This window comes from Mus musculus, chromosome 4, assembly GCF_000001635.26.
Source record: "Mus musculus strain C57BL/6J chromosome 4, GRCm38.p6 C57BL/6J".
Taxonomy (NCBI): Eukaryota; Metazoa; Chordata; class Mammalia; order Rodentia; family Muridae; genus Mus; species Mus musculus.
The window spans coordinates 155,600,714-155,624,795 of record NC_000070.6 but is presented as its reverse complement, the minus strand read 5'-3'; the positions used below and the strand labels follow the sequence as shown (position 1 = coordinate 155,624,795).

Genomic DNA, 24,082 nt, shown 5'->3' with positions numbered 1-24,082 from the left:
TTTTGGCCGCCCCACAGTACCTTGCGCGCACCGGAAGTGTCCTTACATCGTGAGTTGGCTCCTGCCAACGACGCGAGGCTGGGCGGATAAAAGCGAAGTAGCGTCTGGTAACGTCCTGGGGTGTCTCCGAGAGATGACGTTTCGAGACGATGCGCTCGGCCGTCTGCGGAAACCGGAAACCGTGCCTCCCGCTGCACCTTCGCTCTGCCAGGCAGGGCTACCTCCAGGCACTCGGTAGCGTAGTCTGCAGGCCGAGCAGCATTTGCACTCGTGACAAGCTGCTTGTGCCACTCAACCTTCCGCAGCCAGACATTTGTTTCTACCCATCAGACTAATTGCTCTGACGTATAGACGCCTCCAAAGTGGCGTCGTGCCATCCAATGGAAAAACAAGTTGTCTTTCTGACCTACCCAGGACCCAGGAAGCTGAATTCACAGGTAGGCTAGTTAACATCCTATGATGAGGAAGTCCCCTGCACAAGAAAACATTGAAACGAATCCAGTTTCCTCAGCCAACCTCCTTAAAACAACCTCTTCTGCTTGGCCTACGATAGTGGTTGAGTCTTTATGTTATTGTTTTGCTTTGAAATAGAGTTTAGTACGTAGACCTAGCCTCTATTTCTGGCCTGTATCTCTGTATTCTTTTTGTTTTCTTTTCATTCTAAATGCTGAAGTGTCTAGACACTTCTCAAACGTGTACTTAAACCACCTGAAGGTCTTAAAGGTTTTTACGATTCCACTAAAAACCTATTAACCTATCAGGGCTTATGGAAGAGAGAGCAGAAAGGAAAATTCCAGCTGCTTGTTTTTGTCAGGTTATCCTGTGGGTATTGGGGAAAAAAACAAACAAACAAAAAGCAATGCCATGCATCAGTGGAGCACACCTTTAATGCCAGCACTAGGGAGACAGAAGCAGGCGGACCTCTTGTGAGTTTGAGGCCAGCCTGGTCTACAGAGCTAGTTCTAGGACAGCCAAGGCTACAAAAGCAGCTCTGTATCGTGAAACAAAAAATAGCAATATGATTAAATTTCTTGAGTTAGGGTCAGAAACAAACAAAATGAAAAGGAAACCACTGTTAGTTATGACTGTGAAATGGTAAGATGTGAAAGAATATAACAACTAGTGTATGAAAAAAATGAGGGATATTGGAGTGAAACACTTTGTGATCCCAGCTCTTACTTTGCCTCCAGAGTTATCAGTGACTTGGAAACTAAGTCTGATTTCAGTAGCATACATAACAGAGTTATACAAGCCAGGTGGTGGTGGCTCACATCTTCGATCTTATCACTTTGTAGACAGAGGTACCGTTTAAAGGTGGCCTGGTCCACAGGGTTACACAGAAAAACCTTGTATCAAAAAAAAGGAAACCAAACGAACAAAATAGTTACATGTTTTCATATTCATACAAGAACCATTGGCAGCTTGGATAAAAAGAATGAGGAGGCTACTGCAGGATTAATTACACAATACCAATTTATTTCAGGAATCACTGAATTATCTAACAGAATTCTTTTCTAGGAGGCATTAATATAATTATTTAAATACTGAAAGAGGTGAAATACAAAACAGTGTACATTTTATGATGTGTTTTAATTCTCTAGTATTGTTTGGTATAAAGCAAATATGACTTGGCTTTGATGCAGACAATTGTCCACCCTAAACTGTGGCCTTTTCCAAAGTGCCAACATTGAACGAACATTGAACGAACATACTCACAATTACATTATTATTAAGTCCAGACATTACAAATGAATTTAGTATGCAGCTTGAGTCCCAGAAATGAAAAGTAAAAACAAACAAAAACCCCACAAACACACAACTAGCCAACTTGATTTAATTCAAACTAAACTTGGACATATTAGGAAGGGTCCAGCAGCTGGCAAAGTCAGGATCAGAGTACCCAGGAAAACGTACTTCAGAGACACTGAAGTTAAAACCTACTACACTCTAATTGTGGTGGATACTATTTGTCCACAATCAGCATGTCCTGTTCTAATTCATGGGGAGAGCAAAGGCATTGATAAACTAAGAAAAACAGGCTGGAGGCCATGTCTCAGAGAAAGAATAGCAGCCTAGCATTCCTGAAGCCCTGAGTACTATGCCTAGCATAATAAACGAAGGGTGGGAGAATGAAGAGATGAAGAGGCCGCCTCACAGGGAGATCAATATTTACGTGTTAAGAAAAAACAAAAGATTGATGTTCAAAGGCAGGAGTCAGAAGTGGTGACACGTACTTGTAATCTCAGTCCTGAGAACGATGACTTAGAAGAATCTAGAGTTCAAGGACACTATGGGTTACATAGGTAAATGCAATCTCAGGAGGAGCCGGCATTGTTTCCCATCTGTACTAACATCTTTCTTTACCCCTTTCCAATGTTAAGAAGACATCACTTGCTGGGCGGTGGTGGCGCACGCCTTTAATCCTAGCACTCGGGAGACAGAGGCAGGTGGATTTCTGAGTTCGAGGCCAGCCTGGTCTACAAAGTGAGTTCCAGGACAGCCATGGCTACACAGAGAAACCCTGTCTCCAAAAACAAAAAAAAAAAACAAAAAAAAACAACAAAAAAAAAAAGAAGACATCACTTGGACAGATGTGACAGGAGGCTGTGCTGAGCATCTGTTATTATCACTGAGCAAAGTGATCATCTGAGAGCAGGATCACAAAGCCACTTGTTTTGTGCTGTTTTTAAGGCACAAAGTAAAGTTTACTTGGCCGAATCCCTTGAACAGCTTTAATTCTCTTTAATCTCCTCTGACTCATCATTTTTACTTTTCTTGAGACAAGGTTTTTCTGTGTAACAGAGCCCTGGGGGTCCTGGATTTGGCTTTGTAGACCAGTCTAGCCTCAAACTCACAGAGAATCACCTGCCTCTGCCTCCTAAGTGCTGGGATTAAAAGTGTGAACCACCATCTGAAGACAGATGATAATCCTAATATTTGAGAAATTGTGATCATAAACATTTTTTTGAAACTTGGTCTCAATATGTAGCCCAAGCTGGCCTTGAACCACTATGCACTCTTATGCTTCCAAATTACTAAGATTATATGTATGTGCCATCATGATCGGGTTTAAAAACAAACAAAACAGGAGCTGGTAAGATGGCTGATCTTCAAGACGACCCGAATTCAATTCCCAGGAGCAACATGGCAGCTCATAATTATCTGTAACTCCAATTTCAGGGGATCCAACACCCTCATAAAGACACACATGCAGGCAAAACAATGAATTAAAAAAATACTTTCCGGCCGGGCAGTGGTGGCGCACGCCTTTAATCCCAGCACTTGGGAGGCAGAGACAGGCGGATTTCTGAGTTCGAGGCCAGCCTGGTCTACAAAGTGAGTTCCAGGACAGCCAGGACTATACAGAGAAACCCTGTCTTGAAAAACCAAAAAAAAAAAAAAAAAACCAACCAAACAAAAAAAAAACAAAAAAACCCAAAAAACAAAAACGTTTCCTTGTCTTTTAGTATTAGAAGTTTTGGGGTTATTTTTGTTGTCTCCCCTTTATCTTTCTGTCCCACATCTGCTGCTGGTGATCAACCCAAGAGCTTCACAATACATGCCAGTGATGTGCCACTAAGGTATACCCCAAATCATGGACGTTTTTAAATTTTATTTATCTATTTATCTGGTTTTTCAAGACAGGCTTTTCTCTGTGTTGCCCTGGCTGTCCTGGAACTTGTTCTGTAGTCCAGACTGCCCTCAAACTCAGAGATCCACATGCCTCTGATTCCCAAGTGCTGGGATTAAAGGCTTGCACCACCTCCCCTAGCAAATGTACTTATTTTTAAGATATATGTGTGTGTGTATATGTGTGTGTGTTCATACACAAGCCAGTGTGCAGATGCCCAGAGAAGCCAGAGGCATTAGAATCCCTAATGCTGAAGTTATAGGAAGTTGGTGAAACACTCTACATGAGTTCTGGGAACTGAACTTGGGTCCTCAGCAAGAAACATAACCACTCGGCCATCTCTGTAGCTCCTAGAACTATTTTTGAAATTAGAAATGTGTATATCTTTTAACTATGCGTGCAGTGAGTAAGCAGCTAGCTGGCTCAGAAGGTCAATCCAGTGTTCTGTTTACAACAGACCAGACAATGACATAAACTCAGGAGGAATTATCCAGGACAAGGAATGACACGTGGTGTCAATATTTGTACATTTACATCAGTAACAATTCATGAAGAACATAGTATTCTATGAAAGTACTAACAAAGTCAATTAAAAATGTATTGTTATGGTATAGTCATAACAAATGGTCAAGCAGGGCCGTTCCACGATTCTCAACCCAGCCCTGTCCTGGAAGACCTGAAGGAAGCAGCTGATTCCATGATCTTTCCACCTATGAGGAAAAGTCTCAAAGCAGCTTTAGAGAAAATTGCTTTAAGAAAAATCTTTGTTTTTGTTTCTAGCCCAAACCTTAAGAAAATCAAAACAAGCTGAGTCTTGTGACATGGGGGAGGGATGGCCAGAGCAAGTCACAATAGGTCATTTCCTAATTAAACATAGGACACAGGCAGAAATTCCAAATAATAGTAAGAAGCCAGGCATGTAGAGCTCTGAGCATACTTAGACAGGTCTGCGGGAAGGCCAGAAGAGCTCTGCCAACCAATACCCACAAGCACGTGCTCTTCGGTGTCAGCAGCTCCACAGCCAGATCTTGAGCAGACAGGTCTACACAGATTAATCCAACGTCTGCCATCTGTCCTCCACTGGATCTTTATTTTGAGAAGAGCAAAGAGGAAGGAACTAGAAACCTGGGCAAAGTCAAATGAGAGAACATCTTCACAATATCTTTACATAGCATAGTAAAGATACACCTAGCTGATGTCCAGCACACATCAGCTTCTTTTAAAAGTTGGCTTATGGATTAAAAGGCCTCATTTTGATCCATCATCATGGCAGATGGCTTTTTCAAGTAAATAAAATGTAGACATAATTATTGCTCTTTTTCACCCCATTATCTTTTTGAACCACCATGTGCACGAAAGACTTAGAGCAGGGAGGACCAGTGAGACCTGGACAAGGAGTGCCAGTGGCTGCAGCTTGTAAGTAATGGAGTCTTAGAGACTGGCTAGCAACAGACTGCACCCCACACACAACTCACAAAATGCCGAATAATGTAGAACCTCAGCGTGTTAACCCAAGGCCCACTGTTGTCCTCCACTCCACCTTAAGCTCTGGAGACCTGGTGGCTCAGGCAGTCATCATATGATCCCTGGTGAAGAGTTAGTTGTGCATGTACACTTTGATGTACCTTACATGGAGACACAGAGAAACCTCGACAGGCACCTGCTACATCAAAAAGAAGTGTCCCTTTAACTACAGCATAGCCTATAAACACTCAAATGCTCGTCAGAACGTCCCTATCAAGCATCCTGAAGGGAAATCTTCATAGGGCAGCCACTGTGCCATTCAGAATCGCCCGCTTCACATTCACATACTTAAAATGGAAAAGCACTCCAGACCATCTGCTTGAATTAGAGATTTGCTGCCAACTTCCCAGAATGGGCAATCACAAAATGGTAGCAGAAACATGGGACAACAACCCTGGAGCAGGGTAGTTCAATGTAGCACAGGCCAAGGAGGAGACACTTCTCCTTCACACAGCACTGTCTCTCCGTGGCAGGAGAAACTTGTCTCTTCTGCCTGCTACTCTGGGTTTTATGGCTCCATGCTAGAGTCATTGGCATCTGGAATGTCTGTTTCATAGACTGTCAAGAACCAAGAGGCTTCCATGGTGGTGGTGGTGGTGGTGGTGGTGGTGATAGAAAAGTTTAGGTCTCCTGGATGGCATCAAACAGACAGCAACTCGGGTTGATCCTGGAGCCTGTGCTTATTCCACAGTGCAGGCTGGGCACGGAGACACTGGTTCACTTGCAGCCAGGGAAGCTGTAGATCATTTGGTCCTGTGGTGCTCTGCCAGGCAGAAGCTGAGTCCCAAATTCCCCATCTGATTTCCAGGAAGGAGCGAGAGACCTGCCCTGCATCATTTCCCTCTAGTACAGAAGGAACATCTAGGCCTGGATCTACACAGCATCAGGTGATCAGTGGTGCTGTCTAGAGTCCTGGGGAACAAGGGGCTCTGTGTCATCTTCTGGGTTTCGGCTGGTGGCTGTGACCAGACTCTGCATAGTCTCCTGCTGATACTGCCTGGCCTTGTTGTAGAGCAAGACACCCAATGTGACAAGGATGGTGCCAATGGCAGACAGGCTAGTGATTTTGTTTCCAAAAACGATGATGCTGAGCCAGATAGACAAGGCGTGCTTCACAGTACTGGCGACACTACAGCAGTAGAGATAACAGTCAGACTCTGGGTTCACACCCACACAGGGTATAGCCTGCTGCTGGCAGTAACTACGAATGTCACACAATGCAACAGTGCTGTGTTGTCCATCCAGGGTCTCAGCCCAAAGAGGGACATGGATAAGGTGCCCAACACAGAGGGGTTAGGAGCATTGGGGGGGGGGGGGGTTCACCTGCATCTTCCCTCTTTTATTTCTCAGGTTTATTATTTTTTTAATGAAAAATTTCAAAACAAGGGCTGAAGAAATGTCTCAGTAGGTAAGAGCAATGGCTGCTCTTTCAGAGGACCTGGTTTCCAGCACCCAGATGGTGGCTCAAAACTGTAACTCCAGTCCCAGGGAATCCAATGCCCTCTTCTGACTTCCATGGGCACCAAGCATGCACATGATGTACGTGCATATACATTCCCCACTACCTGGGATTGATGAAGGAGCCTTGTCACATCTGCCTCAGCTTTCTGTCTTCCCTTCAGTTGTAGCCAGGCCAGCATCTATCTCTCTAAATAGAGGAGGCTGCTTACAGGCTGCCTCTGCTTCCTAAGTACTGTGGTTATCTGGGACAACACAAACAGATATCCCAATACCTAGACAACTCTGACAGCTCTGTTGTAGATAGACAAAGAATTTCAGAAAAATTTCAGCAACATGGATTTGTAGAAAAAAATTCCCTGCAAGTCTACTTTATGTAGTGATGGCACAAAATATCTAAAGAATCCTAATGTTCCACTCACCTGAACGTCACAGGGGAGATCTTTCCCATCAGGGCATATGCAGTGACACTCTGAAGGTGAAACAAGGCGCCATCTGTCAGCAGCAACAGCACGATGTCCTGGCTGTAGCTGAAGCTCTTCCCACTCCTTCCAATCACAGGGATATCCTATGGGCAAAACAAAAGGACACTCTTCTGGCCTATGTCTCCCTGTCACTGTCACTGCTGAGAGAATATGATGTCACTGGAGCCGGGTAACTGAAAATCAGGAACACTGAGAGCGCTGTTCCCTTGGTCAGGACTCTCAGGATGTCCATGGAGTGCTACAGAAGGATCTGAAACTCCTGTGCACTGCTAATGAGAACATAAAATGTTTCAATCAACCATTCCCGTTCCAAGACTATATTCCCAAGACACACCCCCATTTGCAAAGGATGTAGAGATGAGAAATACCTTTACCATGTGTGTAAGTGTGGGGGCAAGGCAAAGACTGTCCCACCGCACGATCACTATAGACTTCCCAGGGCAGTATGCTTTAAGGAAAGAAGTTTATACAGATACACACTCTGATAAACCGAGAGACTCAAGGAAGCACGCCATGAGTCTGTCTGTGAGCACAAGCTCACTAGACAGCCACGCAGGAAAGGAGCTGAGGGTGGAGGAGCCTCTCAGTTTGGTCTCACATTGACTTAGGTGGGTGTGGGGACATTCATTTAATACCAGCAGTCAGGAGGCGGAGGCAGGCAGATCTCAAGGTTTGAGGCCAACCAGGTCTACAGAGCAACTTTCAGGCCAACCAGAACTACATACCAGACCTGTCTCAAAACAACAAAAAACTCTGTGGACTCCGAGACAGGGTTTCTCTGTGTAGCCTTGGCTGTCCAGGAACTCACTGTAAACCAGGCTAGCCTCCTCATCTACTAACGGAGATCTGCCTGCCTCTGCCTCTGCCTCCCAAGTGCTGGGATTAAAGGTGTGTGCCACCACCCAGCTCTACTGACTATTCTTCAGTGGAAAAAAATATCCTTTTACAAAGTAAAAGATAAATTAAGCAAGCCTTAAAACCTTAAAACTAGGGCTGGTGAGATGGCTCAGTGGGTAAGAGCACCCGACTGCTCTTCCGAAGGTCCAGAGTTCAAATCCCAGCAACCACATGGTGGCTCACAACCATCCATAACGAGATCTGACTCCCTCTTCTGGAGTGTCTGAAGACAGCTACAATGTACTTCCATATAATAAATAAATAAATCTTTAAAAAAAAAAAAAAAAAAACCTTAAAACTAGAGGCAGAGGCAGGTGGATTTCTGAGTTCGAGGCCAGCCTGGTCTACAGAGTGAGTTCCAGGACAGCCAGGGCTACACAGAGAAACCCTGTATTGAAAAACCAAAAAAAAAAAAAAGAAAAAAGAAAAAAAACTAAACTAAAAAACAAAAACAAAACTAAAAATACGCCGCCCACCCTTCTTCTCCTGAACTGTCAAAGGGTAACAGTAGTCCCAGTGTGGCGGATGCCGGGCTGGAAACCCACCATGAAGAAGGTCCATGCTGGAATGAGCAAGGCCACAGCAGCAGCACTGGTGTAGAACTGCAGTTCCGGGGCCCTGCAGCGACAGAAGATACTTGTTCTTTCCCATGCTTGAGTCTGGGCTTCTACACAGATCCTTTCAGAGAAAACCTAAAGAATCAACAATCTAGAACTATGTCTCCCACAATGGCAGTGATGCCCTTGGCTCCCTAGAATGAAAGGGTCACCATGAACTGAACTGGCGGTTTGGTGGTCTGAGGAGTAAGTTGGGAAACGGGTGGATTTTCTCTCAATTTTTTTACAAAGACCTGTCAAAGCTGTTCAAAACACTCAAAGTGAGTTCAGGCTCCCAGAGGTCATTCAGGGCTGTACAATAATCAAAAGTCCTACTGGGCCTTATGGAATTAGATTCAATGTTGGACATGGAAGGGCTTTGATCCCAGGGCTTAGGAGGCAAAGGCAAAGATCACAGGATCTTTGTGAAGTCAAGGCCAGCCTGGCCTATATAGCAAGTTCTAGGACAGCCAGGACTACATAAGGAGATGCTGTCTCATCCCCTCCCCACTCCACCTCCACACACTACCGCCACCAGACACAAAAATAAAAATTAGAAATCCTCTTACTAGAGATACTTACGAGAACCGGTATTTGTCCCCACTGAGAAGCTTTTTTGAAAAAACATTCTGCAAACTAGAACAAAGACAAAATAACCTTTATGTGGTTAATGAGTAAGGAGCTCATGCAAAGGCTGCAAAGGCAGACAGCCACTGGCACTTACTTGCTGTCCAGGCATCATCTCATTAAGAAGTAGAACTGTGCCTATTGTCCCTACAGACAAGTACATAGAAAAATGTAGAACCTGAATGATCTGCCATCTCAGACATCAGAGGACCACAACAGTCTTGATCTGCACACCTTGAAAAACCCAACGAGGGAAGTAGAGGCAAGAATATTCAAGGTCATGTTCAGATACATAATGAGTTAGAAGCCAGCCTGGGCTAAGCAGGACCCCGTTCCAAACACCAAAACAAGGGCTGGAGAGATAGCTCACTTGTCAAGAGCACTTGTTACTCTTAGAAGAGGACACAGATTTGGTTCCTAGAACTGACATGGTGGCTAACAACCTTCTATAACTTAGGTTCCAGGGCATCCTGCATCCTTTTCTGACCTCCATGAATCTCTGAGGGTATCAGGTACATATGTGATGCACAAACATACATGCAGGCGAAACACTCATACATCTATAAAAAAAGTAAATCCAAGTCAGGGTTGATGGCACACACCCTTGATCCCGGCACTCAGGAGGCGGAGGCAGAGGCAGGCAGGCCTCTGTGTATTCACAGACACCCTGGTCTGCATGGTAAGTTCCAGGACAGCCAAGACGAAGTAGAAAGAACTTATCTCAAACAAACAAAGAAAACCTAAACTAAGCGAGCTAAGCATGCAAACAAAACCAAAATAAAAATAACTCTCTTGGAATGAAGTTCCCATAAATTCATATTAGGATCTAAGCCTGCGAGGACCCCAGGACAAGTGTGTAATTATTCCTGCAGACAAACAACCCAAGGGAAAACCACAGGTTTAAGCCAGATCAGATACGCCACAGTGAAACCACACAAGTAGCCAATAGGAAAATAAAATAATTCTGGCTCCAAAAGTGACCTCAGAGCCAGGTGATGGTGCTCTTGGGACAGAATGAGTTCCAGGACAACCAGGACTACACAGAGAAACTCTGTCTCGAAAGAAAGAAAGAAAGAAAGAAAGAAAGAAAGAAAGAAAGAAAGAAGAAAAGAAAAGAAAAGAAAAGAAAAGAGAGAGAAGAGACGAGAAAAGGAGAAAAGAAAAGAGAAAAAAGAAAAGGAAAACTTCAGAGACTGGAACTCGACACTGCGGCTAGCCTCTCTCAGGCAGACAGAGTAGTGATGAGGAGGCCGTCTCCAGCAACAGAACAGTGTGAATCAAGAGCATCTGTAGATGTTCAGGATTCACCTGGAGGTTTTGCCTTTTAGAGGCTTACTCAACAGGGCAGTAAGAAAACAAAGATTCACGTTCCCCGCAGACTGGCTTCTGAGCAGAAGGTTTCAGTGTGTGTGTAAGATCAAGAGGAAGTCAGGAAAATCAGGCTGTAGAGAATATCTAGTGATGAAGCTTCTCACATGAGGTGTTCTGTGTGGCTAACCCTCTTAGGTTCCTGAGAACCACCAACCTTGCAGGCCAGCCCAGAGGGAGTCATTCTTAAGGTGAGCACTTGCAATTTCTGCTCATGACTGCAAAGTCCGCTTTGTCTTCTGCAGTAACAGGGATTAACACACCTGTCGAGACTTGTGGTGACTTATTTCCTTTTCTTAACAAAAGGAAGGCTAGACATGCTAGTACATGCTTTAAACTCCCAGGAGACGGAGGCAGGTGGATCTCTCTGAGTTCAAGGCTAGCATGGTCTACAAAATGAGTTTCAGGAAAATCCAGGTTAAATAGGCTAAATAGAGAGACCCTGTCTCAAAAACAAAAATAGGAGAAACCTTAAACTGATTAGAAGTTCTGAATGAATAGGTTTTGTGGTAAACGTCTGTGATAGCATGGATAGAGATCACCTGTCTGATACACTATATGTGGCTAATACCTGTCGTCGCCACACTCAGGAGATGAGGCAGGGGGATTGCAAGCTCAAAGATAGATTGGACTACACAGTGAGAAAAAAATAGTGTAAAAAGGAACAGGACTGGAATATGACATCTGGCCATCAACTGACTGTGTGACTGGAACACTATCAACAGCAACCCAACATTTGCCCTTAGGACCTTGCCACATAGCTGGCATAGTCCTGACACCAGGATATAAACAGTCACTCAGGCAGGAAGAGACAAAAGTATCCAGCTATTAGCCTGGCTTCGCAGCCTTGAGATGGTCTCTGGCTTCCTCCTTGGTTTTAGATTTACTATGTGACATACAGGGTTAAGCTTGTATTTTTCATGAGCCAATGACATGCTTCCTAGAATTATCGTATTGATCACAGGGTTGATCGTAGACTTTAACAGACACACATACAGAGTTCATATGTCCGGGTGGGGTGTTCATGAGTGCTGTGGTACACATGTGAAGGTCAGAAGACGTCTTTACTGTGATTTCAATGTTGTTATCTAAGGTAGTATGTACCTTAAATAACTCACTATGTATCCCTGAACGGCCTATAGCTACAGCAGTTCTCCTACGGAGATGACAGGTATGTTCCACCACAACAGCCTAGTTAACACACTGATTATCACAATTACCCTGACTGTGTAACTATCTTTCTAGTTAGCATTTTAAGAATCAGGACTATACAGCATTAAACTCCATCTTGGTCTGAAGAAAATGCATCTCATGTGGAAGTCATTGAGAAAAACCAGGACAGTGGAGCCTGGCTCTGAGTCCCAGAAGTGGGACTGAGCTAGCTTGGGTATGAACATCTGTGGACTAAATAAAGGAAAACCAGCATGTCTTAGGCAGCCTCCTTCATCATTCCCCTGTGCTTGGTGACTCACCAATCCATAATGTTGGTGGATAACGCAGCTGAAAACCCCAGGATGTTGAAGCTTATTTCCGTGGCAGTGCACAACGCTAGTCCTCCCATGACTGGAATGAGGGACAGGTTGACCAGCAGCCCTGACAAGAACAAAACAGGAGTGTGCATAAGTGTAGGTGCACACAGGCGATAGCACATATGTAAAGGTTAGAGGACAACCTGTGGGAGACAGGTTTCTCCTTCCACCAGTATGTCCTGGGGATTGAACTCAGGTTATCACCCTTGGCAGCTGACTCTCTCACCCACTGCTGGCTCCTTCAGTTTGTTTCTTATTGGGAAGAAAAACAAAAAACAAAAAAAAAAACAAAAACCAATGAAACAAACAAATACCAAACCAAGCCAGGTATGGTGCACATCTTTAATACCAGCAATAGGGAGGCAGAAGCAGGCAGGTCTCTGAGTTCAAGGACAGCCTGGATACAGGCAAGTTCAAGTCCAGCCTGATCTACAGAGCTATTTCCAGGAGAGCCAGGGATACACAGAGAAACTCTTGTCTCCAGAAAATGCCAAAAGAATTACAAAGTACACTGGGGAGGCCACCCTACTCCATTAAGGAGGGAGTGCCTATCACTTATCAGCTTTGGATCAAAGATCAGCCCTTGGGATGGTCACTTTCCAGTCCCTACTCTCTTCCCCACCCAGCTGGAACCATGAAGTACAATCGTCCTTTGACCCCCGCACTCTCCCTTAACAACAGCCCCAGCATACAGTTGGCTTGATGAGGCACTTGCTCAAAGGACTGCAGAAGACCACATGTGACCTCCAAGGACACTTTTCAAACACTGAGAGCAAATGACAGTAACACTGTCGCTCCTAGGTCTGTCACTGCTCTTTGCTCTGAGAAGCTCTAGAAAGCTGAACAACCCTGCACATGAAGGGCAGTCAATAACACTACAGGTGGGAAAAAGGATGAGGAGGTCCAGCCCAGACAGAAGGACCCACAGAGGCCTTACCTGTGTACTCCCCCAGAATCATCCGAGACATGATCACCGTGAAAATGGGAGCCGAGCTCTTCACTGTCTCAGCAAAGGACACTGCCACATTCTTGAGGCTGACCAGCCCCAAAACCACCGTTGCAAACCTCAAAACAAGAAAAGAGCACCGTGAGAAGGATCTGTCTACTTATAAAACAAAGACTCTAAATCATGAACAGTGGGCACATCTAGTTCCTCATCTCAACCAGGAAGTTAAGTCCCAAGTAAGGATGTCAACCATTACACTCAAGGATGGCAAACTCCTTCCAACCACTGCTGAGTTCCTTTATTTTTTTTTTTAAGGACAGGGTCTAACTATATAGCTCTAGCTGACCTGGAACTCACTATTAGATTAGACAGGCTTTGAATTCAGGAGAGCCATCTGCCACTGCCTCCCAGGTGCTGAGATTAAAGGTGTGCACCACCACACCCAGATGAATTACTGGTTTTGGTCGCTTTATAGAAGAATCTGAGAGACAGCCAGGCATGGCAGTGCACAGCTTTAATCCCAGCACTCAGGAGGTAGAGGCAGGCAGATCTCTTTTGAGTTTGAGGCCAACCTAGTCTAAAAGTGAGTCCAGAACACCCAGGACTATTATACAGAAAAACCCTGTTCTGAAAAACCAGCCAACCAACTAACCGAAGAATCTGAGAAGGAATGCACACATGCATTAAAGACCACAAAACTAAAATCTAACTGCTTAGATGTCCCACAATTGTAGGGCCCTATAATTGTATCCTGTGTCCTGAACACACAATCAACAGCAATAATCACCAAGGCTTCCAATAAGGTTTCCATACTTAGTAACTAGAGAGATATTTTATATCTTAAGAAGGAAAAATATGGGCTGGTGAGATGGCTCAGTGGGTAAGAGCACCCGACTGCTCTTCCGAAGGTCCGGAGTTCAAATCCCAGCAACCACATGGTGGCTCACAACCATCTGTAACAAGATCTGACGCCCTCTTCTGAAGTGTCTGAAGACAGCTACAGTGTACTTACATATAATAAATAAATAAATCTTTAAAAAAAAAAAAAAAAAAAAAAAAAAAGAAGGAAAAATATTAAGACAATGCACACATTTTTACCTCATGAGGCCCACAAAGAGCATAGTCATGATGAAATTGGGTGGGTAAGAAAGCCGGGTTTTGTGTTGATATAAACAGCAAGGAACAAATATTTTAACACATCCAATTAACGTTGTTGACAGCATCTGCACAGCACCTGTGGAGGGAAGCATGAGGCCAAGCTGAGAACGAGTTTCCCACACACGAGCACTGAATATCACATTCATTCCACAAGCACATCTGGGTAAGTCCCCTTAGCCCTTTCCTCCCTCCAGGTGGCCTGTGGTCACTCATCACTGGGGCTACCAGGAGTGCAACACAGAGCAGGGAGACATTACCTAACATGCTGGGCTCTCCCTCTAACAGGGACAGGATGTATTTGTTGAGGAACAGTGTACAGAAGCTGAAGAAGAACCACAGTGTGAGGTAGATGAGAGCCCTTGAACTCCACACACCCAGATCCGACTCAATGACAGTGGTCTCTGTGATGGTGACAGTGAGCAAGCTCTCCTCTGGGCTGCCATCACCTTTGGTAAAGACAATCTTCTCACTTCGGTGACCAAATAGAGACCCCCAAGTGAGAAGTGTTTTTCCCTTGGGCTCTTCCTCGCAGCCAGGCGCTGCCTCCTCCGGCACTTGGGATTTCGCTGCTGCTGACATGCTGAGGGCGCTTTCGAGGAGGGAATCTCAAAGACGGCCCACATGGATCAAAGCAACTGCGCAGACAGAGAGACACAGCTGGAGGAAGAGGCAGCAGTCCTGGTCTGCTTGAATGTTGACTCCAGCATGCTGGTCTCCAGCAAAGTAAGGAAGCAAAGGCTAAAATGGTAAGAAAAGAAACCACATTACTAATTTTGAACATTTTATATTTTTTTGTAACCTGTGTAAGATGCATTTGACACCTGAATGTATCTAAGTGCAGACATATGTGGAGGCCAGAGAACAACCTGCCTTGTACCTTTGTTTGCCACTAAGTGAGCTAGTTGGTCCGCAAGCTTCCAAGGGTCCTCCTGCCTCTATTTTCTATCTTACCTTCCAAAGATTCTCCTGGTTTTTTGTTTTCAATATTGCCAAAGATGCACTGAGATAATTGCCAGGTCCTGGAGCCTACACTGAGCTCAGGAGGTACCAAACTGGGTCAACCCTCTTCTTTTTCTTCTTCCCAGGCTGGTTCAGCCCACAGCGGGCCTTGCCCCCAATCTCTAATGACATTGTCTGCATCTTCTCAGCCCTTTCAGGAACCAGGAACCAACCATAGATAGAAGGAACTGAGTGTTCCTCTCAAACTGCTATTTTTCATGCCTGGTTTCTCCATACCTTCCACAGAAACCCTCTGAACTTTATCCAAAGCCTCTACCTGTTCCTAACTGGAATGCTGATTCACCACATTGAATATTTAATTTAAGAGAAGTTCTTCTTGATTCCATTTCAAACTGGCCTGTTCTCATTTTGTTCTTTCATTCCTCCTTCACATCCTTTATTGTCTCTGCTGGTTTATTATCCATAGATCATAGCGATTAGGTCCATTTTTTCTTGGTGTACTACACAGGTGAATGTAGTAGAGAGCATCTCAGACTACATCCCTTCATCTCTTATCCTAGCCTGAGATTTGCCCAGGGCTCAGGACCAATTTTATGTTACTTTCTAGGCAAACACTACACTAATGACATCAACTTAAAGCTTGGCCCCAGGATGCTCAGGCCTGTGCTACAATGTCTGTAGGTGAGAAGTCTACCACTATAAGCCAAACCTGTTCTCCTGTAGATACTGGCATTTTCCTAGTACTGGCTTTGAGCAGGGTCTCATCTTTGACCTGCTTCATCTAGTGAGGACCAAGGTCACCTCCTGTCCAAAGAACACATCATAGAGTGCTTGCCTACCATGCACAAACCCTGAGGTTTGCACTCTGTACTGAAGCTAATACTGGCTTCTGGCTTCTACAGGGACCAGGCATATATGTGGCTCACATATACACATGAGACAAGTACCCACACACATAATAAATAAGACAAATTTTAAAAAGGGCACTGTAGTGACAATTCTGGAATTTTGGTGTTTCTTTAAAAATACAGAACTATTCTATGGATATGGCTTTGTTTTAATCCTAGATGTGGGGTAAGGGGCTGCTTTGAACTGTCTGTAGCAGCTGACTATGCATCGCCTCATGCTCTAGCAGAGACATGGTTTTGCCAACTGCAGATAGTTTCTGAGATTGTGTGATATTTGGAATTCTGGGAACCTTTCAGAAGGTAGATAAATGTTAGGACCATACTAGGCGGGGTTGGTGGTTAGTGGTTGTTCAAGGGTGAAGTTTGTTAGTAGTCCTGCTCGAAGAAGAAATAAATTACATTTGGAGATTCATTCTCTCTCTCTCTCTCTCCTTTATCTTCTATCTAGTGGTAGGGAATGAAACTGGAGGGATAAAGGGAGGAAAAAAGAACCCACAAAGTAGCAAAGACCAGATATAGGGCACATCTTCTTTTTAGGTGTAAGAGTGCTTTGCCTGCATGTGTATTTGTGCACCAGGTATATACCTGGTACCTGCAGAAGTCAGAGGGTCTGATCACCTAGAACTGGATGGAGTTGCAGAGGGTGTGAGCCAGCATGTGGGTGATGGGAATCAAACTCAGGACTTTAGCAAGAGCAACAAGTGTTCTTAATCACTAAGCCATCTCTCCACGTTCATGCCTCTTTTTGAGAACCATTAAGCTCTGGATTGTACATCTAGCATCATGCCCTTCTGGACATCAGGATTTCTACCTCAGCAGCACCCTTAGTTCCTACTTCCATGTTTTCATGTGCCTGACTCATATAAAATATTCTGTACATACACTGAAGAATGCACACACTACCTACCGGTGAAGACCTCCCCCTAGGTACTTTACTCATCTCACTGTAGCTCAGAGGACCTGATACTCAGCTGCGAGACTTTACAGTCTGACTTGCTCTCAATGTGGGCAACATCAGTCTATTCCCTTCTCCACCTACAGCTCTGCCAAGTCTCATCATTACCTTTTGTGTCTCCTAATCCTAGCAAGTATCTTTCTTGCTGCTATTGTGACCCTTCAGTACATAGAGGCCCTGTAGTGTGTCCCAGAGCATTATGGGACTAGCACTGCTCCTCTAGCCCTCTAACTGCTGTTGTGCCAGACCCTGCTGTTTTCTTCTTCCTCATGACTGGCAATGCCACACTTTGGCTCTAGTGGCAACCTTCTGGGTAGCTAAACCTCCTAGGCTCTAGGACTGGCCAGACCCTGTACTGGGATGAAGAGAGAGTTCATGGGCTGGAGAGATGGCTCAGTGGTTAAGAGCACTGACTGTTCTTCCAAAGGTCCTGAGTTCAAGTCCCAGCTACCACATGGTGGCTCATAACCATCTGTAATGAGATCTGACGCCCTCTCTGGTGCATCTGAAGACAGTTACAGTGTACTTACATATAATAAATCTTTAAAAAAAAAAAAAAGTTCATGATCTACTATATCCCTTTCCTGCCCAGGAGAGCAGACTGACTGAAGGTAGAATGGCCAGATTTACTATCTGGAAGGCAGCAGACAAAAAGAAGGGGCCCACTATCCTGAGCAGTGAAGTCAGAGAAGCTTGAAGGAACTTTCAGATTGTGTTTCAGGCCCTTTGATGAGTCAAGGGTAGTCAAGCCAGGAGAAGCTGAGAGGAGCCACCGCACTGCCCCAGACACAGTGTTCTGTCACTCCACTGGTCAGAACCGTCTAACCCTGCCAAATGCAAATAGACCCCATATGCTAATTGTTTACACAAGACTTCTCTCTCTCTCTCTCTCTCTCTCTCTCTCTCTCTCTCTCTCTCTCTACACATGGTTGCAGTCAATGAAGCTGGGAGGGGTGGGAGAGCCAAAGAGCCACCTACTCCTCAACATCAGACATGGAGCTTGAGGTTCGCGCCATATTAGTTTGCTTTGTTTGTGTTTCTTCACTGTGCCCCTTCCTCCCTTTGGAATGTAATGTGTATTCTATGCTATTGTATGTTGGAAGTATAAATTTAATTTTCACCTTACATGGGATTACAGTTAAGAGATTGCTTTAAGTCACAAAAGTGATTTTGGACTTTTAAAAAGTCTTGACTGAAAGACTATGGGGACTTTTGAAGTTGGCCTGAATGCATTTTTCTTTATGATATGGCTATAAAATCCTTGTGGCAAGGGAAAGAAGGTGGTGTTTTGAATAAGAACAGCCCTACAAACTCTAATATTTGAATGCTTGGTCCCCAGGTGGTGAAACTATTTGGTAAGATTAGGAGTGTGGCCTTGTTGGAGGAAGTGTGTCACTGGGGATAAGTTTGAGGTTTCAAAAGGCAGTGGTGAACATATAGGCCTTTAATCCCAAAACTGGTAGGCAGAGGCAGATGGAGTTTGTGGCCAGGCTGATCTACAGAGAGAGTTCCAGGACAGGCAGGATTACACAGATTAACCCTGTCTTGAAAACAACACATCAAAAAAGAATAAAATTCCAGAAGGGCCAGGCTTGGTCAAGGGCCTATAATCCCAGCTATCCAGGAAGATCACACATTCAAGGTCAGCCTAGACTACAAAGCAAGTTCAGGACTAGTATAGGCAACTGAGTGATACTCTGTCTCAAAATAAAAAGTAAAAAAAGTGTAAAGGTATAGTTTAGTGGTAGAGTACTTATCTTACATACACTAGGCCCTAGGTTCAAATCTCAATACCATTGAAAAGGAAAAATAAATCAGGCAGGCCATGATGGTACATGCCTTTAATCCCAATACTCGGGAGGCAGAGGCAGAGGCAGATGGATCCATGAATTTCAGGACAGCCAGGGTTTTACAGAGAAATCCTGTCTGGAAAAAAACAAAAAAACCAAAAGACAAAAACCAAACCAACCAACCAAACAATAACAACAAAAGAAAGGCGAGAAGAGAAGAGAAGAGAAGAGAAGAGAAGAGAAGAGAAGAGAAGAGAAGAGAAGAGAAGAGAAGAGAGAAATTATCAAGCCAAAGAGAAAGCTCAACAGGTAAGAATACTGGCTGTTCTTCTCGGGTTCAATTCCAAAGAACCACACAGCAGCTCACAGACATCTGTAACTCCAGTCCGGGGGTTTCAATGCCCTCTTCCAGCCCCTGGAGGGTTAGGGTAAGGCACTCAAGTAGTACCCAGACATACGTGCAGGCAAAATACCTATACATATTAAAAATGATAATAATAATCATATAATCCTATTAACAGAAGAAACTTCTGAACAGTTAGTTATCTATGTCAGGTTGAAGACTGAAAGTGCTCTGATCAATACTAAGCATAAAGTTCAGCCCTGCTTATCTTGCAGAATCAAGGGCCAGGAATTCCAGATTGAGCAGTAAGTAAATATTGTGGAAAATGGAAGGCAGATTCAGTCCTAAAGACAGTTAGCACACGCAGGCAGCTCTCTAGTTATGCCTAGATCACCATTCCCATGAACTGCTTTCGATAAACGAGTCTCCCCTCACCCTGCAAAAGCACAAGATAGTTCCTAATCCAGAGGGCATCACCATAGAACAAGTGTCACTAGCTATGGACTCCCGGCTCATTGTAAGAATGATAGAATTAGAGGATCATTTGGAGCTGGTGCTCTAAGCGGTTAAGAGCGCTTGCTGAACTTCCAGAAGACCCAGGTTTGATTCTCAGCAAACCTGGAGTATACAACCATCTGTAACTCCAGTGCTAAGGTATTCAATGGCCTCTTCTTGTCTTAGAAGGCACCAGGCATGCACATGGTACAGAGACAACAATGAGGCCAACATGCATATACATAAAATTATAAAACTACAGATTATTTGTTAGCTCTCATAATACCATATGGTCAAGCTCTTGAAGAGGTAGCAAAGACCTCTGGGAGCAGAGTTTGGCTTTATAGATGAACCAAGGGCTACTCAGCTCTAATGCTGGCAGAGTCTGACTCACCCACCCAGTCCTGGTCCAATTCCCTGACCACAATTTGCATCAATTACAAAGAAAAGAAGGTCTTAGCCTGCAAGAAGCTGAAGACCACCAGCAGCAACAAGCTGCCTGCATTTAAGAACTTGTAGGTGAGCCGGGTTTGGTGGCACACGCCTTTAATCCCAGCACTCGGGAGGCAGAGGCAGGCGGATTTCTGAGTTCGAGGCCAGCCTGGTCTACAAAATGAGTTCCAGGACAGCCAGAGCTACACAGAGAAACCCTGTCTCGAAAAACCAACCAACCAACCAACCAAACAAACAAACAAAAAAAGAACTTGTAGGTTATTTAACCCACATTGGCCTGAAGCTGGTTACAGCTGCTGACCCTGAACTTGTGGTGTAGAACAGCCACTCTACCGTAAAGGTATTAAGTCACCGTGCCCCTCTCAAATTATAAACTACATTCAGAAGAACAGATGAAAAACTAACTCATAACTTCCTTTCCACTGGCTTACTAAGACTCACTTGCTGGTCGGGAACTGGTGGCGCACACCTTTAATCCCAGTACTTGAGAGGCAAAGGCAGGAGGATCTCTGAGTTGGAGGACAGCCTGGTCAATAGAGCAAGTTCCAGGACAGCCAGGGTTACACAGAGAAACCTTGTCTCAAAACAACAACAAAACGACTCCCTTGCTGGCAGTGCCTGTCTCATGAGTTTCTGCTGTAGGCTCTGTCATAAATGTAGATACAGAGCTGAAAGAAAACAAGCCACACTCTGCCCTAGACCCACAGCAAAGACATGACATCAAAGCTACCAAACCAACAGCTGCTTGTCTCACCCAAATGCTGGTGAGACCTCCACTCCCCTTTTTTGAGACAGGATCTTAAAGAGTAACCCAGAGCTGGGCGTGGTGGCGCTCGCCTTTAATCCCAGCACTCGGGAGGCAGAGGCAGGCGGATTTCTGAGTTCGAGGCCAGCCTGGTCTACAAAGTGAGCTCCAGGACAACCAGGGCTACACAGAGAAACCCTGTCTTGAAAAACCAAAAAAAAAAGAGTAACCCAGGCTGGCCTTGAATGTGTCAGCTCTTCTGAATCAGCCTCCAGAATGCTGGAATCACAGGCACACACCACGAATCCTGGCTCACGATGTCATTTTTATCCCATTCAGCATTATATCTTTCCATATTCTAGTTCCATGGACCCCAGGTTAAGAATGTCTGGGCTGCTTGCTTTGGGGGGGAGGGGTGAACCAGCCCTTGCTGGGGGTGGGGGGCGCGGGTCTAGGCTGGTGCAATGGCTCAGGGAGTAAAGAGACTTTCTCACATTCCACATCCACATATGTGCCATGACATAAATAATGGGGTCACTCAAACTTTTAGTGGAGGACAGACCACTGGTAGAGGGCTAGCCTAGCAAAGCCCTAGATTCAATCCCCAATAGAAAATGGAGGGACAGGAAGGGGGAGAATAGGGTTAGATATAAGGAAATGTTTGTTCTGAAACAGAGGACTGAGGTACTCAAATACTTGGCCAAGACATCTGGACTGGTTAGTGGTTATTTAATGAAAACAATACATCAAGTCTCCAAGTACCATGCATGTCTAAAAGTTTATCTAAGGGAAATAATAACTCAGAAAAGGGCCTGCATGGGCTCACAATCTGCCCCCCATCCTGCTTCTAACAGTGACACTTCACTCAGTAGTGAAGAATTTGTACGGAAGGGACAGTCACTCACTCCTGACTAAAGTAGCACATTGCACCCTGTGGCTTTATGATAGTGTTTATCACTTCTGAAGAATGGATCTTTTCAGGATCACTGGTGTGGTGTGCTCAGATTAAGACATAAACAGTTGGGGACATCCACATTACCAGCCACAGGATCTCCATCTTGTGGACAGGTCCTTCATGTTGTTCTGTCTCTCCATCTTCTGCACTGGAAATGAATCACTTTAATATAAAAGCCTTCCTATCTCTTCACTTAATGGGCCTTCTTTTGCTATTTAAAATTCTCTCGGTGTGCTTTCAAATGTGCTCTGCAACCAGGGATACTTGTAGTACAGTCCCATAATTGCGGTACTGAGAGGATGAGGCAGGAGGGTCACAAGTTTAAGGCCAGACTGGGCTACCCTGTAAAGATCCTGTCTTAAAAGAAAAAAGAAAAAGAAAAAAAAGCACAAAAAATTATTTTCCAGTTTTTTTTAATAGAGTACATTCATCCCATGAGCGGGCGACTAGACAAACACTGAACAAGGGCCCCCCCACCCCCACCCCCAGTCTGCAGTTTTACTTTTTGTTTTATTTTGCATTTCAAGGGTTCAAAACATCAATGCTGCAAAGAGCCTGTTTCATGCCTGAAAAGTACCGGTTGGAGAAAAACCGCTGGCAGGCTAAAATAAAGTTGAGGCTTGGGACCTGGCTGAGTCGCCCATTCCACGGCACAAAATAAGACGTTTGGGGAGGCAAAATCAGTACACGCCGACAGATGACAGGGTGCCTGCACCTGTCATTGGGTATCGCTTCCTTTCCGGCGCCTGCTGCAGTCACAGCCCGCCCGCGATCCCCCCGCCCCGGTGCCCATCACTGTCCCCACCCTACCTGTGCGTCCAGCCCGGCGAAGCCCGCCACCTGCGCGCCCGGTGCCAACCCGGGCTGACTCCAGGACGGGATGCCCCCGGCCCCCGATGGGGTTCAGTTCTGGGGCTGCCACTGGAGTTTATGCAGAGCCTCAGCCCACGCCCACGGAAGATGCAGCCCGCGCCCGCCTCGGGGCCGAGCAGCTTTAGGCAGAGCGGTCCAGAGTCAAGGGCGAGAGCCGCGAGCCCTCCCACAGCCCTCCTAAGGGTTTAGATTTGGGACACACACACGGGTGGGCGGGGAGAGAGCCGGACGTGACGCACCGGAAGCTGTTACGGGGGGGGGGGGAAGGACACACTCCACACAGGCACACAATGGCACCTTCCAGAACGTTCCACCGCGGCCCACCACGGGGAGCCAGGACACCCTCACGGCGCGTTCGCACCTTCCGTAGCGGCCCACCGCAAACCACGGGGCGGGCGACGATGCGGGGCCACAGCACCGCCTTGCGGCCTCCTGTGGGCGCCTCCGGAGCGTCCCACCTCTGCGGGGTCCGCCATGCTGGGCCAGCGTGCAGGTGTCGCTCCTCTGGCCTGTGGTACATTCCGGAACGTTCCACCGAGACCAAGGTGAAGGAGCCAATCCTCTGAGGCCGCGAAGGTGCCGCCCTCTAGGTCAGACCCAGGGGCTTGATTTCAAGGATCCTAAAATCTGACCAGAAAGTCACAAGACGAGAAGCGCTCAGTGGCGAACGTGCGAGGAACCCCCGTGCTCTCCGAGTCTTGGACGCTGCCGGGATGGGGGCGGGGTCAGCACCATGGGGGCGGGGCCAGCAGCATAGCGACGGGGCGCTCATTGGTCGAGCCTCAGAGGCCCCGCCTTCCTGCAGGACGCTTGCTCTGTCGCCTGATCTCCCCAAGTAGCCGCCGGCTGTGAGATGCTTCCTGGCCCCTTTTATCCCTGAAGGTCATTTTGTGGAGAGGTTTGAGGTTGTGCCTTGCCTCAGCTCTGCTTTTGGTGAAACCTTCCTTTGTTTTTTTCTTGGTTGTTTGAAAACTAGTAAGGTTTCTCCTTCAGATCTCGCACAGTGAGTTGGAGCTTCTTAAACCTTTTCCACTAGAAAACCCTTTCCATATGCAAATCAAACGTTTACTGATAATCAACCTTAAGTCTATCTTAAAACAATTCTTTGCCCGGTGCCGGAGACCAGCCTGGTCCACTTAGTGAGTTCCTGGACAACCAGGTCTATGTAGAGAGACCCTGTCTCAGCAAACAAAAAACAAGTCTTTAGAACACAATGGCACAGTGCAGTTTTACCACTTAAAAGCAAAGGCAAACTGGCTTACGAATGAGAAGATGTGCTTTTTAAATTTTCGCACAGATCATTAAATCTTGACTGAATATCCCATACCACTGGACATAGAGTATCTTCAGCATTTTTCAGAGTTGATGTTTTGATTTTATCAAAAC

At 45.5% G+C, this 24,082-nt stretch overlaps 1 protein-coding gene and 1 long non-coding RNA gene across 4 annotated transcripts; one reads left to right on the top strand and one right to left on the bottom strand.

Moving 5' to 3' along the window:
* The first annotated feature begins 40 nt into the window (after positions 1–40).
* Positions 41–16,499, top strand: Gm16023 (predicted gene 16023). Its single transcript, NR_040441.1, has 3 exons — positions 41–437; positions 14,282–14,382; positions 14,505–16,499. It is a non-coding gene; the product is annotated as a predicted gene 16023 (long non-coding RNA).
* Slc35e2 (solute carrier family 35, member E2) lies at positions 1,456–23,380 on the bottom strand. 3 transcript variants are annotated; one of them, NM_177186.4, is made up of 9 exons: positions 23,058–23,380; positions 14,477–14,957; positions 14,160–14,295; positions 13,053–13,180; positions 12,059–12,179; positions 9,174–9,227; positions 8,541–8,613; positions 7,036–7,181; positions 1,456–6,284 (listed from the first exon to the last, which is right to left on the bottom strand). In NM_177186.4, exons 2-9 carry the CDS (start codon positions 14,796–14,798, stop codon positions 6,047–6,049), a joined length of 1,218 nt encoding a protein of 405 aa, NP_796160.1. In that variant the 5' UTR covers positions 14,799–14,957; positions 23,058–23,380; the 3' UTR covers positions 1,456–6,046. The 3 variants fall into 3 exon arrangements, with proteins under 3 accessions (NP_796160.1, XP_006539015.1, XP_006539016.1); XM_006538952.4 differs by lacking the exon at positions 23,058–23,380 and adding an exon at positions 22,634–22,943; XM_006538953.4 differs by lacking the exon at positions 23,058–23,380 and adding an exon at positions 21,908–22,176.
* Between the last annotated feature and the right edge of the window lie 702 nt (positions 23,381–24,082).

Coding starts and splice junctions, on each gene's coding strand:
- Slc35e2 (NM_177186.4), bottom strand. CDS start 14,798: ATGTCAGCAGCAGCGAAATCCCAAGTGCCGGAGGAGGCAGCGCCTGGC. Junction 12,180..13,052: donor GATTCTGGGGGAGTACACAG/GTAAGGCCTCTG, acceptor TGTTCTTGTCAG/GGCTGCTGGTCAACCTGTCC. Junction 7,182..8,540: donor CAGCATGGACCTTCTTCATG/GTGGGTTTCCAG, acceptor TTTTGCCCATAG/GATATCCCTGTGATTGGAAG.